Source organism: Amblyomma mixtum, chromosome 7 (assembly GCF_055824585.1).
Source record: "Amblyomma mixtum isolate Tamu chromosome 7, ASM5582458v1, whole genome shotgun sequence".
Taxonomy (NCBI): domain Eukaryota; kingdom Metazoa; phylum Arthropoda; class Arachnida; order Ixodida; family Ixodidae; genus Amblyomma; species Amblyomma mixtum.
The window spans coordinates 11,396,626-11,412,213 of NC_143018.1; the positions used below are offsets into that span (position 1 = coordinate 11,396,626).

General features: G+C 46.3%; 1 protein-coding gene across 2 annotated transcripts in view; it reads left to right on the top strand.

Moving 5' to 3' along the window:
* Window positions 1-12,081, top strand: part of LOC149335011 (uncharacterized) — a 41,899-nt gene extending 29,818 nt beyond the window's left edge. Inside the window, exons 1-5 of one of the 2 annotated variants that reach the window (XM_089551705.1) lie at window positions 2,951-3,131; window positions 5,418-5,513; window positions 6,187-6,429; window positions 11,374-11,427; window positions 11,868-12,081. In XM_089551705.1, the coding sequence (XP_089407831.1) occupies window positions 5,435-5,513; window positions 6,187-6,429; window positions 11,374-11,427; window positions 11,868-11,935 (444 nt within the window). In that variant the 5' untranslated portion in view covers window positions 2,951-3,131; window positions 5,418-5,434 and the 3' untranslated portion in view covers window positions 11,936-12,081. Of the gene's footprint in view, window positions 1-2,950; window positions 3,132-5,417; window positions 5,514-6,186; window positions 6,430-11,373; window positions 11,428-11,867 lie in introns of those variants that run through there. The other variant, XM_089551703.1, reaches the window with a different exon arrangement.
* Window positions 12,082-15,588: the final 3,507 nt, after the last annotated feature.

The following is a 15,588-nucleotide window of genomic DNA, read 5'->3' on the forward strand; positions in this document are numbered from 1 at the left end:
CTCCTTGCGTTTCACCTCTTACGCAGCATAGCGGGAGCGTAGTCGGTTTTTCTTTTCACAATAATAACACGAAGTGCATTGCGTCTCGTCCGCCTTATTTTTATTTATTTTTTTATAATTGCTATTGACAGCACTCTGGCGTTGTCGAGCCGCTAAAGCGAACTTGTAGCACAGGCAGATATCAGTTACACGAATCATATTCTGGTTTCACTGTCGCCAAGTGGTCACCACTGATAGATTTTCATTGCCTTCGGAGATGCGGTCGGCCGTTCATACAGCTTTATGGCGTATCGGTCATTTCAGGGCGGTAGCGGAGTCCGAAAGTTCCTTCTCACCGAAGCTCGACGTCATCCACTGAATAAATAAGTTCCGTGGCTGGTATCCGCTTTCTGTAATCTTATCTCCAAGCTTGTTGTCCCTGTGTCTGCACCTGAAATACTCCTGCCCTGACCTCTAATCTTATCTGCATGGCTGGCTGTCCTTTTGTGCGTCCGCCTGACCTCCTCCTGGCTCCAAGCTATTTTCAAATGCATTTCGGCTTCTGTTTTGCGGATTAAGGTGGCCGCTGCACAAGGATATTTCAAACAAAAAGATATTTAAACAAGGACAATAAACTATTAAGAGTACTAAGCTATAGCATTAGAAATCCCTCCCGCGCAAGCACCCCTTGCCTTTCATGGATTCATAAATCGTGGGAAGTCCTAATACCACAAGTGGCACTGTAGTGCAACTTTCAAGCAGTGGGCAACTACCCTGGCAGCTGACTGTTCCAAACACCGCCATCGGTGGCGCTTGTGAGACCCAGGTTGCTCTTTGCGAGCTCCCGAATATGCATGGCATGCACTCTGTACCGGCGCCAAGCAGTTGCAAAATAACAATTACACTAAAACACGATCGAACCCTTGCAGAAGGACGAGACGGTAATACGGAGACTTCGGTTGGAAAAGTTTTGCTTGTTATTGAGCTGCATGCCACTGGGATATTTTTGCATGATTCTTTGTGGGTTAGTATGCTTTTTCGAAGAAGCAGCGCAAAAAAGACGTGGACAAAGACGAGACGACAAGGACGAGCCTTGATCCTGGTCGTCTCGTCTTTGTACACGTCTTCTTTGCGCTGCTTTTTCTGAAAAATATGTATCAACACGACCAACTCGCCGCATTAATTGGTATGGTCTGTTTACAGCTGTGCACTCGTCCCACGAATAAGAAAAAAATACCGGCTTTCACAGCCTACTATTCAGAGTGGTCTTACCTTCGGGATAATGGAATTAAGGGGCGAGTTGGTTTTCTATTTCGACAGTGAAGTCGCTCAAAAAGACAAGGACGACAGAGAAGGAGAGACATACAAAGCGCTTCGAGAGTGCTTCTCGCAGGATTATTGATGGCAGATGTTTCGAATTGGAGCGCGACACTTCTTACTTGAAGAAAGTGTAAGCGGGTAGCAAACATTCCAGTGCAAAAGGAAAAAAAAAAAAACGCACGAGGAGAACATCAGACCATACACGACCGCCGCATCCAAACTGAACACATACATAGATATTTTAAAAATTGCTTACAGAGTAGGTTGTCAAGAACTGTGCGATGTTCGGATGTTCTTTCGGCCTCTAAGGGTTTATTAGTTGACGATGACGAAAAAAAAAATTACCGCAAAATATTACACCCTTCATGCTCGCATGCTCAAAATTCCATGGACGTCAATAGGCGAAAGCTCGCCGTCATTCAAAACAACAGAAGGATGGGTACCATGCGAGCTCCTGTCTTACTTAATGCTTGTGTTAAATATTCTCCACCAGCGCATCGTTGCGGCAAAAGAGGACAAATGTGTTATCGAACCATGACACAGGTCCACACTCACGACAATAGTGAGTTTTATAATGCTGGAACACAGTGCTAGGGGGGTGGGGGCACTGGTGACGTTTAGAACAGGGATTTTCTATAAGCAGCGCCTCAATTACGGCCACGAAGAGAATTGGCAAAAATAAAAGTAAACATGTCCATATAACGTTGCTTCATTTTATCTGGTCGCTTTTCTGCAGCAATTAATGCGCGCGTAATAACCGGAACAAACGCAGTAAGCAAGGAATGCATTTGACCGTTCTCGGAATTTTTGCACCTGCAGTGCCGTTTCGGCTGAAACGCCAAATGATAAGACTCGAAAATGAAGTTCCGTTTTTTCAGCCCTCGGGCATAGAATCACCAAAAAGCAAAAAAAAAAGGAATATTACTGAGTTAAGGGACGTCTGTACTGCATGACCCCTTCCAAGGGCCCGAAATCTTATCCTGTCTGAACCTTCGGCGCTTTCTCACCTCTTGTATCTATCACGACAAAACAACCCGTCCTTGCGAAGCCCAGCAGTTCTCTAAATCCCGAAGCAATCTGTAACTGAAGTGCATTTTATCTACAAAATTTTTGGGTGCCGTTATTCTGAGACCAGTAAAAAGCTTCGGGCATTACTCGTTGGTCGTAAACGGGCGGCACAGTGCAGTGGCAGTGACGAAGCTGAGGAGAGAGGCTTCACGTGGGACGCGGCAAACAGTGGGGAGTCGTAGGCAGTTTGAAATATGCAGTGTATTTGTGCTTAAATGCTTCCTAAAAGCAAGTTCTAACTAGCCCAGCTCTCCATTGTAATTGCAGCTTGCATGTAAGATTTGAAGAACGGAGATATGCATCCGGTATTGATAGACTGGGCTCTCGGAAACAATGGAACGAAACAGAAGCATGGAGCTGTGTCTGGAAAGTTTTTTGGGTTGCACCAGCCTTTCGAAATTACACGTCATTCTCATTTCTTTTTTATGGCTTTCAGCGGCGAACCGGCAGGAAACTGGAAGGGGGTGCGGGAGGGGTTCGAAGAATGGGCGTGTATGGACGGGGGCTGGTAAGGCGACGATGTAGCGGTTGCGCTGATTGGTGCTTTACTTCTTGGCGCGAACAAGCCGGCCGGTACGACTCACCCGATAAGACACGTGACGGAAACACATGATCGCAAAGTGGAGGGATGGTCAGTTTGACAGACGTCACGCAGCATATAAGACGTGTGCGTACGTGTCTGCTCGGTCGGGCATCTGCCGTCGGAAGACAAATAGACGACGACGGTCTCCGGTCGCCAGAGTTCTCAGTGTGTCCCTAGTACGGTGAGTTCACAAATTTTTTTCCGCGCATTCTCAGAGTTGTGCACTTTATCGGAATTCGGCCCTATATGTCCCGTAATTTATTTTCAGCTTGAGGTTCGTGATAAAAAAAGTAGAGTTCGAACCGTGCGAATGAAATTTGTCTTGTTGTGGGCAGTAAAGTATAGATTAACGAATGTTAATCTGGCGTAGCTGTCGATAATTTATAGCACGTGAGGGAATTTCACATGTTTATATCATAACTCTGTCTCATATTTTGCTGGTGCCGGGGAAGTCATGCTACATGTACAAAAATTTGTTGTGCTCGAAGAATTTCGTATTGTAGCTGGGCCTCTTGGTGGTATTGCGGCGACCTCTCTTGGCATCCTTTTGCTCGCGAAATGTAGAAATGACCGCGTACGAAGGTTTCAACGCGAGTGAAATAAATCTACGTATTTGTTTAAATTATTATCCTGGCCTCCAAAATCGCCTGCTCCGTAGCTAACATGCTGCTCTGGCGCCGAAACGTCGATTCAGCATCGACCATAATTTTTTCAACACCCCCGAAGACATGTCCATACTCTGAAAACGCGTGCGAGTGGCTCCCGAACTTCCGACAGAAAGAGGCGGCAGAGGTATATTGAAACCATATACGCGAAGGCAATGCCATGGTTCGCGCTTGCCGGAAGCGTGCTACCGGAAGCTTGCCCGTGACGTCGTGGCTCCAGCGAATGACAGCGTGTGGTGGCCTGCCGACGTCACGGGACTAGTGTCGTCTATTTTCCTGATTTTATTTTCAAAATCGGTCACTATGAACGCACCAATCAGCCCGCGAATTAAAAAAAAAACACGGTTTTTAAAAGTTCATAGTAAATTGCCGGCTCAGCTCCGAAGACTCATACTTGGTGTGCGTGCTTCTTAGCATCATTTCTAAGCACTGAAAACATTTACAAGCGACTTTTAATTCGTTGCATAGTCCCTTTAACTGTACACATACTCGCGTGCAAACTGCAGTTCTGGTTTAAATTACATTCCACTTGTTTTGCAAGATGCCTAGCGAAATAGCCACCCTCTCGAAGCGGACTACGGGCTGACGCAATGGCCAAGTTGGCAGATAAACGCGCGTCTATATCGGGACGCGCCGTTATCACGCGTTTGCCTGCTTGCGTCCGTCGGCACAGTATAGAGCTTATCAACCTCCAGTATGAAGCCCTGGGAAGTCCGTCAGCGCTGCTTTATCATGGAGGCGTGTGATTCGAAGACTTGAGTGTGTGTGTCGACTTACATGCATTGTCTGTTTTGTTACGAAGGGATGATTGGTACCGCAACCGCTATTCGATAATGCACGAATGTCTGCGGCCATCAGCCCACAATGAGAACCCGGGATCAAGCGATAGAGTAATTATGCAAAAACTATGATGTTGTAATGACTTGAAGGAATTGTTGAGCGCTAAAAAACCACGGAAAAAGGACGAACACACGGGACGAAGCGCTTTCCTTGTTCGTCCTTTTTCCGTGGTTTTTTAGCGCTCAACAATTCCTTCAAGTATGTATCTCCAACTAGCCCCAGTAGTAGCTCTTTTGATTGTAATGACTATTGCATTACTAAAACAGTTCAGTAGCTCGGTGTGCGAATGGCTTCAAATTCATAAGACTACACAGCAGGAGGCATCAGAGCAACGGAGTGAGTTGGGGCGTAATATGAACAATAGGACATAAATATGTTGAGCGTGCATTTCAGAATAGCGTCTCTGGGGGAGATAGATGCCGATAGTTTAAACATGAATGGAGAGGGATGTATGTTAAAGAAAATTGCTTTTGCTGTATGGCACTGTGAATGCTAAAACAGTGACCATTACTACTATTTCATAGTAGAATGTTCTTGCGGGCTAGTTGGTTCATTTAAATAAAAGGTAGGATTGCAAGAATCGGACAGGACAGGAGACAGAAACGAAAAAAGCCTGTGGTGTCGTTTTCGCTTCTATGTCTCCTGTCTTATTCCGGGAGTTCTGTTATTAAAACTACTTCACGTGGCCAAACGAGCTTGTTATCACCGCATCACACAGTGTATTCTTTTTTTTCTTTTCTAAAAGGAGTCTACCAAGCATCGTGACATTGTTGGAACGGCGAGTCAGTCTTGGCGTGGTTGAGTGCAGGGAGTTGATAGCGCGTACTTTTTTTTCTTTGCGGTCAAATCCAGATTGTTGCATGCCACTTGTTTACTTTCTATAGCGACTTGAGGTGACTTTCGTGTTGCATTTTTGCTACGCAGTTCCGTGTGGGAATTTGTTCTCTTTTCTTTAATTTCAGATTACTGAAGACTGACCATGGGTTTTGTTGCGAACAAGATGATCGAAGCCTTCCTCATCATTGTCATACTCACTGGTATCAGCTCATCCGAGAAAAGTAAGTAACGTTGTGCGTGTGAATTTGGACATCACAGATACGCGGGCTTAGATATGGTTGAGAGCGGTCTCCATTGCCATATCTCAAACAGCGGATGAGGGATCTCGCGTTTAGAAGCAAATACTCGCCGACATTGCAAACAATACTCACAGAGACGCTTGACATCCTCAGTTGCCTATGTGCCATAAAACACGACACAAGAGATAAACAAGAACATTTTGAGACGCTTAACGACCCTCTATGCACAGAAATTCGGCGCTGCTTTTCGTAATACCAGCCTAATTTTGTCATTTCCCTACTCTGAACGAAAACTGCGCTGTACAGAAGCAGCAAATGGTGACAGCACAAAACTATGTCTCCATGCAAATCTCAAAATGGACTTGCCTTCCTCTCAGGTCTCTTATCGATAGGTCGCTTAGCGGACTGAGGTTTTTCTTATACCCGCTCCTCATTTCGCGCAGTCAAAATTTCATTTTTTTCATCTTATTCTCTACCTTCATAACGCAGGTGATATTAATTAATGCATAGGCGATGAGCCATATCTTATTCCCTATAACACGAAAGGTATGCAAGCATGCTAGTAGTAAACGTTACGCACGGGCATTTAAAACCTGACTTCTACTTAATTTTTGGGATTCACTCGAAGTAGTCACTTCTTTGTCGCATGTTACAGGTTTCGTGGACGACTACGAAGCGATTCTAGGCCGTGAGATCGACGGCACGGAGCCGTCCGCAGTCATCCCTGGTGTCGACGCAGAAACCTGCGCCAAGAACTGCTCCACAGAAAGCAGGTTCCAATGCCTGCACTTTCAGCACCGCCGCGACGAAGTAAACCCCCCAGGGATTTGCCACACCTTCCGAAACGAACGCCGTGCTTGGACTGAAGCTTCCGAGACCTGGACCATCTATACTAAGAGTGAGTATACAATGTGAAACCTGCAAGTGTTTCCTAGGGGGGTGTCTCAGAATGCCCGAATGCCAAGGATTCTCTGTGTATGCGTGCCTTTGGTTCTTACTATCCTTACTATCCCGTCCTTTTGCGCAGTTACTTTTTGTTCTCATAATTACTATAAAGGCCTTGGTTACCGCTAGGTGGGTTAGATACAACGTTCAAGCATAGCAGGAAGAGTCGAAGCCAAGCTAAAACTTGCTATGACAATGTACCGTACGCAGACCCGTACAATACGCTTATGCCTCACTCGAAAGTTAGCTGCCTCTTCCTCTCTACAGTCTTCTTTGTGTATAGCGCTTCAAAACCGAAAGAATATTCGCCAAGCCACATACATTGCTTATTTTATGAACCGCTTATAAGCTACAAAGAAAGTAGACGATGTAGGCAAAGAATTCAACACCGGGTTACAGGCTGGGCCATGGGGCGCAGTACGTGGGTCCTCTTGTACTCCAAAACACTCTCTCAGGTTCTGAAGAGGATTTCTTTTTGTAGAATATAAACATTTAATGAAGTAAAGACACTAAATTTTCGATTGCGTGCTTCTTCTTTCTAATGATGCTTATGGCTTTAGTGTACGTCGATTAGCACATGGCATTCGCCTGCGACCGAAAAATAATTTGTATTCAAATTTCTTCTATCAGCTTTAATGGTTTCGTTTTGAACAGCCGAACTATAGCTATGACACCAGAGGTTAGCATATGTCACGTGAGACATGAAAAAAACTACGATATAATCGCCGCATCATCGCTTTTAATACACTGCAATTCTGAAGCCAGGGGCGCTATGCTGGAAGGCCCGAGTTTGCTGAAACTCGGAATCTTCCCGAGCTCTGGCGACGCCCTCAGATGAGGGAACTAATGGTAGCAAGACAAAATCCCACCCTCGTCACGCCTCAAACTTCATTGGGTTATCTGGATATATTCCGTGATTTATCATCACATCGGCGCCACCTCATCGGCTTCTTGGGCGGTCTACAAAGAACGGGTCACGTGAGCCAACCGCCGGTGCACTTTTCATTTGTGTGTCGCTCCACCAAGAGCATTGCGTGTGCAAATAGACAAATGAGGCTTGTTGAATTTTATAATGCACTTAATACACCTTTAGTGTGCAAGATATGGATTTAAAGCGCTTTGGAGTGATTTATGCGTTATTAAATTTTGCTTTGTACCGCGAGGGAACGCTACCAACGCCCGCCATCAGCTGACCGCCAATGGCGACGAGGTACATGTGCAACGCTGTGAAGGCTACGGAAGTAGTCCGCAAAAAAAATATAAAGAGCGGTGTATCACTCCGCGCTGTTCTGTGGCCGTGTGGTCTAACGCGTCGCTCCGGAGAGTCGACAGGCAATGGGAGCGCGTGGGTTCAAATCCCGCATGGTGAAACTTTTTTATCTCACATTTTTTTTTTCATCGCAAGTTGAATTTCGCGTGACTTGAATGAGAAAACTCGTTTTGTTCAGAATCGCTTGAATATTATGCCATGTTCTGAAATGAACTGCATGCATCTGTTCATTTCATGCATACCCCGTTAATGTGAGCTGTCCGAAATTCGTTGTCAATGAGCTCGAACCGGCTTTTGGTGAGTAGTGGCGGTTATCTTCCCGATTCTGCAGCATTGTGACTATACTTTTTAGATGCAAGTGAGAGGTTTGTGCGAAAGATGACATTCATTCGTCGGATTTAATTAATTAGCACAGTGGTGAGTGCTCTGCAGTGACCCGATTAACAAGTGGCCATCTGCAACTTTCGATTTCGCCGTTGCCGAGGAGCCCACTTTTTTTTTGTGGGCCTTTCTTGAGGTACCTGGCATGTTATGAATTGCTCTGTGGAACCGGTTAGCGGCTGATCCAGTCTTCGCCAAAAGAGTCTGGGACCGACTTTGGCACTGTGCTGTAGAGTAGCCCAAAGGACTTGGCGAGAACAATTATTTTTTACTGATTGCAATGTTCAATGCATAATGTACCTCCCTCGTGAAATAGTTGGCCTTCACCATGTCAGGGCTGGACTTCGAAGGGGCCTTTACGCCAATGTAGGTCCTGTGGACGCATCCCACGACGTCTGTGATGCCGCCGCGCAGAAGGAAACGCTCCTCAACATACGCACGCTCGGCCGCAGTCGTGGGCAAAGCGAGCCACCGCTTCTGCACAGCCGCGTCGATAAGCGCGTCGGAGACGTCCCTCACACAGCGGCTCACAGTGCTTTATTGGCGTCCAATAAAGCGGTCTGCGCCGACGCTCCCCTGGAAGCTCCCGGTCGCGAAGAACCGGAGGGCGCAGAGGACTTGCTCTTCGACCGAAAGCGAATGAAGCCGGAGCGCACTCTCCGCAGGCGTGGGTCGTCGCCTAACTATTTACACAACCATCGTACCGATTTTTTGGAGAGGCGAAAATGTCGCTGGAATTCGTCGTCGGCCAAGGCAGTAAACGGGTCCAGCCGGCCGTACTGACATTTGCCGTCAGAGGAAGCGATTACCCAGGCTGCTGCTGCTGACGCCATGACAGTCCCGAGATGAATTCGGGGCACTTCACCGTTCACGAGTTTAGCTCCGAGTTCACCTGTCAATCAAAACCATTGGTCACGCCCCCGGCGTGCCGTACATAAATTATAGGCGTACGCGCTATGGGTGGGCCACTCCCAACATCCCTGCCGGCTACAGGTGTGCTGCGCGGCTGTGCTGATTGCTGACAGACATCGACGATGTTGACCATCGAAATATAACAGGCAAAACGGACGTCATCGCTGATAAATCTAAGCACCTCTGCGAAGGACACGCAATGTGGCGAAAGCCGTCGATTTCTTCGCTCGCATACCAAGATTGCACAACACTATAGCCTGTTGCAACCACGTAAGACACAGCACAACGCTGAAGGCGCGTCACACCTGCTTGCAAGGCGTCAAACATGGAGCACGACGACGAACCGGTGCTTGGAGCACGTCCTACTCCAACAACATCGAACCACAGGTGTTTGGCTTGGCCGTCCTTTCATCGGTGATAAAGCTCAGCATCAATGTGTCAAACACATCTGGGATCGACAAACGATCGCTGCTCCAGACCCAGTGCAATAAAGTGTTTGTAATTTCCAGCACGCAAGCACTGCGTACTTCACAACCGTAACACCTTTCTCTGTTATAAGTCAGATTCCATTATTACAAACAGGATCCCTCACCTGCCCGAATGATATTAATGCGGTATAAAACGGCTATCGACGCTAGTGACCAAACCAATCCGCAAAACCTTGAAGTGCGCGACGTTAAGAAATACTACGCAGATACGCGCCCCACCCCCTTCAAAGCTTTTAGTCAGCGTCTGATGACATAGGATGAGTTGTGTCGCTGGGTAGCACGCTCTTCGCATCCGCAGTGCACTAAAGAGGCGTCATACACAACAGGCATACGTAATGAATCATTGAATAAAGCCAAACAGCAATTTTTTTTCTCACACCGCATCACAGCCGCTCGCACGGCCAATTTCTACCGCTGAGATTCGCCAAGAGCGTAGTAAAAGCAATGGTTGGCCATAGCGGGGTGCGGCAGCGGCCGTAGCAGCGGAGAGCTCCACCTGAGGTCGCTGCAGAAAGCAGCAGTGACGCGGGGGTGCAGTGAAGTTCAGCTTTTTGCTTTTGTTTATTATGCAAGCCAGAAGATGCATGACTGTTATATTTTGATATGCGACACAATAAAATATATTATCGCAATGGCCGAAAAATAAGACAGATTCAGGGTGTAGTAGTTGCCCAGTCTTTCCAGTCGAAGGCAGCGCTACCGGCGGCGTGTCAGCGCAGGAGCTCTCTCGTTTTCGACACGGTGGGCTGCCGCTCTAGTTCGTTTGCAAGCCACGCTGCAAGCAATGGCCTCAGTATCGCCTCTAGCGGCAGAAAGCGTCAAATCTTTGTCAATTTCCTAAAGCTATGCTTTTCAACAAAGCTTCAGTGGATTCAGATTTTAAAATACATTTGGAAATGAACAAAATGTTCATAATATTATCTGTTGCTTTTTAACGTATTCGAGAGAAGAGAAAGGGTTGATACAAGAGTGCACCTAGTGCGCACTGTTCGTCTTCGGAAATGGAGAGACAGACAGAGCCTGAAAGAGAAGACACGCCTTTGACGCGCCCGAAAAGGCGTGTCAAACAGCTAGCGGCGAGTGTGCAGATAGATAGCAGAGAAGTCACGATTTCGCGATTGCTGATATGGCGCTGATAACTTCAGGTAGCGCTGCGGCCTGGTATTGCGCAGTGTATTGTGTTTGAAGTGTGAAACAGGCGCGCAGGGTGCGCTTGTATCGCCTTTACGTGGCTTTATCTCTACATTTTATTGGCCGCTGCCTGCGCACGTTCCGCGCTATCTTCGTTCACTGACTGCCGTCATCGCAAACTCGGATGAAACTCGGGCGAGCGCCAAACTCGGGCCTTCCGGCATAGCGCCCCAGCTGCCTGAAAAACCAGGATCAGAACGAGTCAAGAAGCAGCCATTATATTGCAGTTTTCTTTTCTGTAAAGCGACGTTGATTGCCTCGGGCATAAAACGCTTTTAAATGATAGATGAGGATCCCTAAATAAATGAGAAAAGGTTCGCTGAAGCATGAAGAAAAGGTTTTCTTCATGCTTCACATGACCTATACTCACCTCTGAAGTCATAGCCATCATTAAGCTGTTGAAACCGAAAGAACATGAGAGAAGAAATTTCCCTAGAAATTATTTAGCACTCGCAAGCAAATAGCACGTGGTGATCAATGTAGATTAATGTGTTACGCATTATCACAAAGAAGAAAACATGCAACTGAAATTTGATGTATTTACTCCTCTATAAAGGCTATGCATGCCGGCAGTGAGGCACTTTTATTGTGTGATGCGAATAGATGGCTCATTTAGTTCATTTAAAGAGTCGATCTGTTACTTCCTTCCCTCCAGATCGGGCTGCCTTCGCCGGACTTCCAGTCAGCGGAGCTTCATCGCTGATAGCAGGTGAGCGTTTGATTCTGTGATGTGCCTTGGGGACTTGAATTTCTCCCCCTTCAACACAGTCGAGTTTATCACCAGCGACTTGATGTATGGTAGCGTGGTGAATTACCTTTCACCCTGGTAGTCACAAACTAGAACTCATGATGGGGGTCACTCACGTCATCTCAAACTTTGCGATGACGAGGTTACCCCGACACATTGCTGTACTCAGCCCTGTGTGAGCTTCAAGGCTCTTTTTGTTTGTTTCTGATCATCTGTTTTCTGAGCGGAACAATTAGAGTAGGCGTGGTCAATAAAAGGGAATCTTACTCTTGTAATTAGCAAAATGTATGCCATACTCCTTACTTACATGGCCACAGTGAGACACAAAATATGTGTAACGGCTGCTGCAGCGGTGCACAGCGCTTGACAAAAACCTGTTTGTTCTTCTTTTTCTTGCCCAGGATCAGCTTCCTTGTCCAGGCTCCTGATGATCTTCGCAGGCGCCGTCGTCGCATTTCTCATGGCTTGAAGACCAAAAAGGGTTCTTTATTTTTCAGTTGAAACAACGGAACGGAGGAGCCGTTATTTGTAAATATTTTTAGCAGCAGGTTCGCGCGAGAGTAATAAAGGTGTGCATGTTGATCGTTCAATAAAACAAACAAATATTTATGCAAATTTTGTGTCTGCATCAGTGATCACTTTCAGACCTAAAAGTTTTTTGGTCTACCCCAACCTTTTCTAAAATAAAGAAGCATGATTGCATGAGATACCAAACTGCCTAAATATTCCATCTTTTTAATTTTCTTGACTATTTCATATATTATGAACACATTATCCAGTATGCCAATAGTGAATGTTGTAGTGAATGTGCTAACGTTTCGAGAGAAAAAAGAATCTAGCCCATGATGTGTGCAAGGAGTTCACAAGCTGTGCAAGTTAAGTAGAGGTCTGAAATGGGAGTGCTTGGTTTTGCTTCCAGATTTGTGTACAGGAATCACTTCGGCGATTTTCCATATCTGTGCAGTGCCAGTGAATCAAAATTTATTAAATAGTATTCACAAATATTTAGCAATCCATTAAGCATATCTGTAAAATATATAGGAGTGTCTAGCGTTCCGTCCAGATGGAACATTTGCTGCTACTGCAGTTCCGTCCAGACGGAATATTTACTGCAGATACAAAATGGGTGATTTCTACCTACATAAAGCATTTCCAGTTGACAAAGCTGTATCCAGATGTTCTCTCTATGCATGTTTACAATAGACAGTTTTAGTTTCACGTACGTGGAAGCTTCACGTAAGTAGAGCGCTTACGGGTCTCCAGTGCGGATGCGCAGAACGTCAGCGTGGGTCGCACCGACGTACGTGAGATTCGTATCTGCGTTGCGGTCTTCACGTTGCTTGCGTACGTGGCGTTGGCAAGATGGCGGCACCCTGCCCGCTCGCTTCACAACGATAACAGCTTCCTCGCTAATCCCTCGACGTGGTATCATGCTGTAAATTGCTGTATTTGCCTTCAGTTGGTCCATTCTTGCTCTCGCATGAAGTTTTAGGCGTGAACTAGCTTTTGTTTCCCAGATAGAAATCCGTTTCAGCAGCTCCTAAGCCTGACGGAGAAGCGTTTGTGGTCGTCATAGCAACGAGTGGTCTGACGGTCTCGTGAGACCACGCGAAGCTCAAAACCTCGGCACATTCAGCTGGAAAAGCAAAACGGTGCACGTTTTGGCTCCATACGCACACGTCGTCAACATGAGAGGGACACCAGCGCACCTTCGCTTCTCGAAAAGCGATGATTTAAATATGCTGCGGGATGTGAAGGAATGCAATCCCTTTGAAGATAACATGCGACATACAGTTCGGTGCATTGAAATCGCTCAACGTTTGCCAGAAGAAAGGCGGAAAGTGTTTACCACCCGCACTGTGGCTTGGACTGGCTCCTCTCCAAGCAGCTCGACCAAAAATAAATTAGTTTTCTTTATCTGTGCTAGATGGCGCGGCACAACATGCTAGCGCATTTTTTACGTTCTATGACAGATATACACAGTTTGCGTCCCGTACGTGTAGCTAAAACTGATGCCAAACTCCATGCTAAAACTGTACGAAGCGACACGAGCGTACGCTACGTAGACTGCTCACGTTTACGTGCGTGGAGGTGCTACGTACGTAAAACTAAAACTGTCTAATGTCCGTACTGTCCATACTATGCAAAATGGGTGATTTCTACCCACACAAAGCATTTCTTTGCCTCTGGAATAACCAGTTGACAAAGCTGTATCCAGATGTTCTCTCTACGCATGTATACGGCACCAAAATATCTGTCCGCGTACTGCGTTTAGTTGCATCCTTGAAGGTATAACTTCCGTGCATGCATGCAGGATCGGGAAAATGACACTGTTAGAGGCAGAGTGCAGAAACTCTTCGTGAAGGTATGTGAAGTCCTATCTCTGTTTGTGCTGCAAGATGACGTAGCGCGAAAAAGACTAAGCGTATACAAACGGTCAACGAGCATTATGCAATAAATGAAATGAAATTTAAGCGCACACGAAAAACGCACACAAGAGGAGATACACACAGGACAGGCGATGTTTTGTTCGGTGTTGTTAGGAGCGCGATAGAAGAAAGCTGAGAGGTGGAGTTCCAGAACTCATGTGGTCTTACAGTGGACAATTTTATGCGCGTTCTTGAGTTTTATTTAGGTGTCACTTTTATCTCTTTTGAGAATAAATTTTATCGTCAGAGACAAGGGATCTGAATTGGGTCCTGCGTAGCCCCCGTGCTTTGTAACCTGTTTTTAGATTTTATTGACCGCGCCCTTGAGCAAAGCTTTAATGGGAAGGGAGTGCTGAAAGTTTTTAGGTACGTAGACGATTTTCTTATTGTTTTGAAAAAACTAAACAACATTTCTTACACCGAAGCAGTTGGCAGCATCCTGGAGAGCTTTCAGCAGAACGGGAGGGGATTGAGATTTACGCACGAACTCCCTTTACAAGGTTCGTTGCAGTTTTTAGATGTCAATTTTACTATAGGAGTTGATCATGTTTGTTGGGAGTATGCTCCGAGGGCACAGAAAGAGCTTTTACCTTTTGATTCCGCTCATTCCAAAACAGTTAAGAGGCTATTGCCGGCCTATGCCTGGGGTCTGCTCTCTCGAAGTCGTGCCCGCATGCTATGCAGTGTAGCTTTAATAAGCAAGTACGGCGGCTACTTATGGCTGGGTTCCCCTGCGCGGTCATTGTTTCTGTGGCCGAGGCCCTTCTTAGAAAAACCAAGCAGGTCATGTTCGCCAAAGCGAACGTACTAGAAAGGAACTCGTTTAAACCAGTAGTGGTTCCGTATATCCACAAGGTTGCCCATCATGTGAAGAAGGTGGCAAGCCGACACGGCGTTCCTGTGGTGTTCTCCGCACCGAAGAAACTTGCCCACCTTTGCTCACGCATTTCATGCACGGAAAAGAATTCCAGAAGAGGGCAAATACGGGCTGGTTGGTACATGTTTTACGAATTGGAAAAACGGAAAAGAAGAGTGGCTGCAGGAAGAAGCACTCAAAGAAGTATGTCGACTGCTGTTCCGGTGTCGTTTACGAGATACCTTTGACCTGCGGTAGGGCTTACATAGGCCAGACTGGGCGGTGTGTCAATGACCGGGCGGGAGAACATTTGCGGGCATTAAGGGGGGGAGGGACACATTTGGCTGACCATTGTGCGAACTGCAGAGCGTGCGAGCCGCGGCTGAAGGAGATAAAGATTCTTGGCAGGAGCGGTGATAAGACGGCACGTGAATTATTAGAAGCATTTCACATCAGGAAGACGGGGCATGACTGTGCGAGTGACACATCAGTTAATCTTTTGCAGGCAGAATACAGATACCTTGAGCACGCATTGTGATATGACGATCTGTTTCTTTACTGCGCATGTCTCGTTTTATGTATGTATTTTCGCTCTCTTACCTGCGAATAAATCAGATGAAGTAATAGCGCCTGTCCTGTGTGTATCTCCTCTTGTGTGCGTTTTTCGTGTGCGCTTAAATTTCATTTCATTTATAGCTATGCACCATCTAGCCCAAACAGAAGTTTTGTTAAAATAGCATTATGCAAACGCACCAACAAACCCAAGCCAAAACTTGTTCTATTGTCATTTCTCACTGACTGCTTGGAAAATAAAATGATGCAGCAGAATATCCTGTC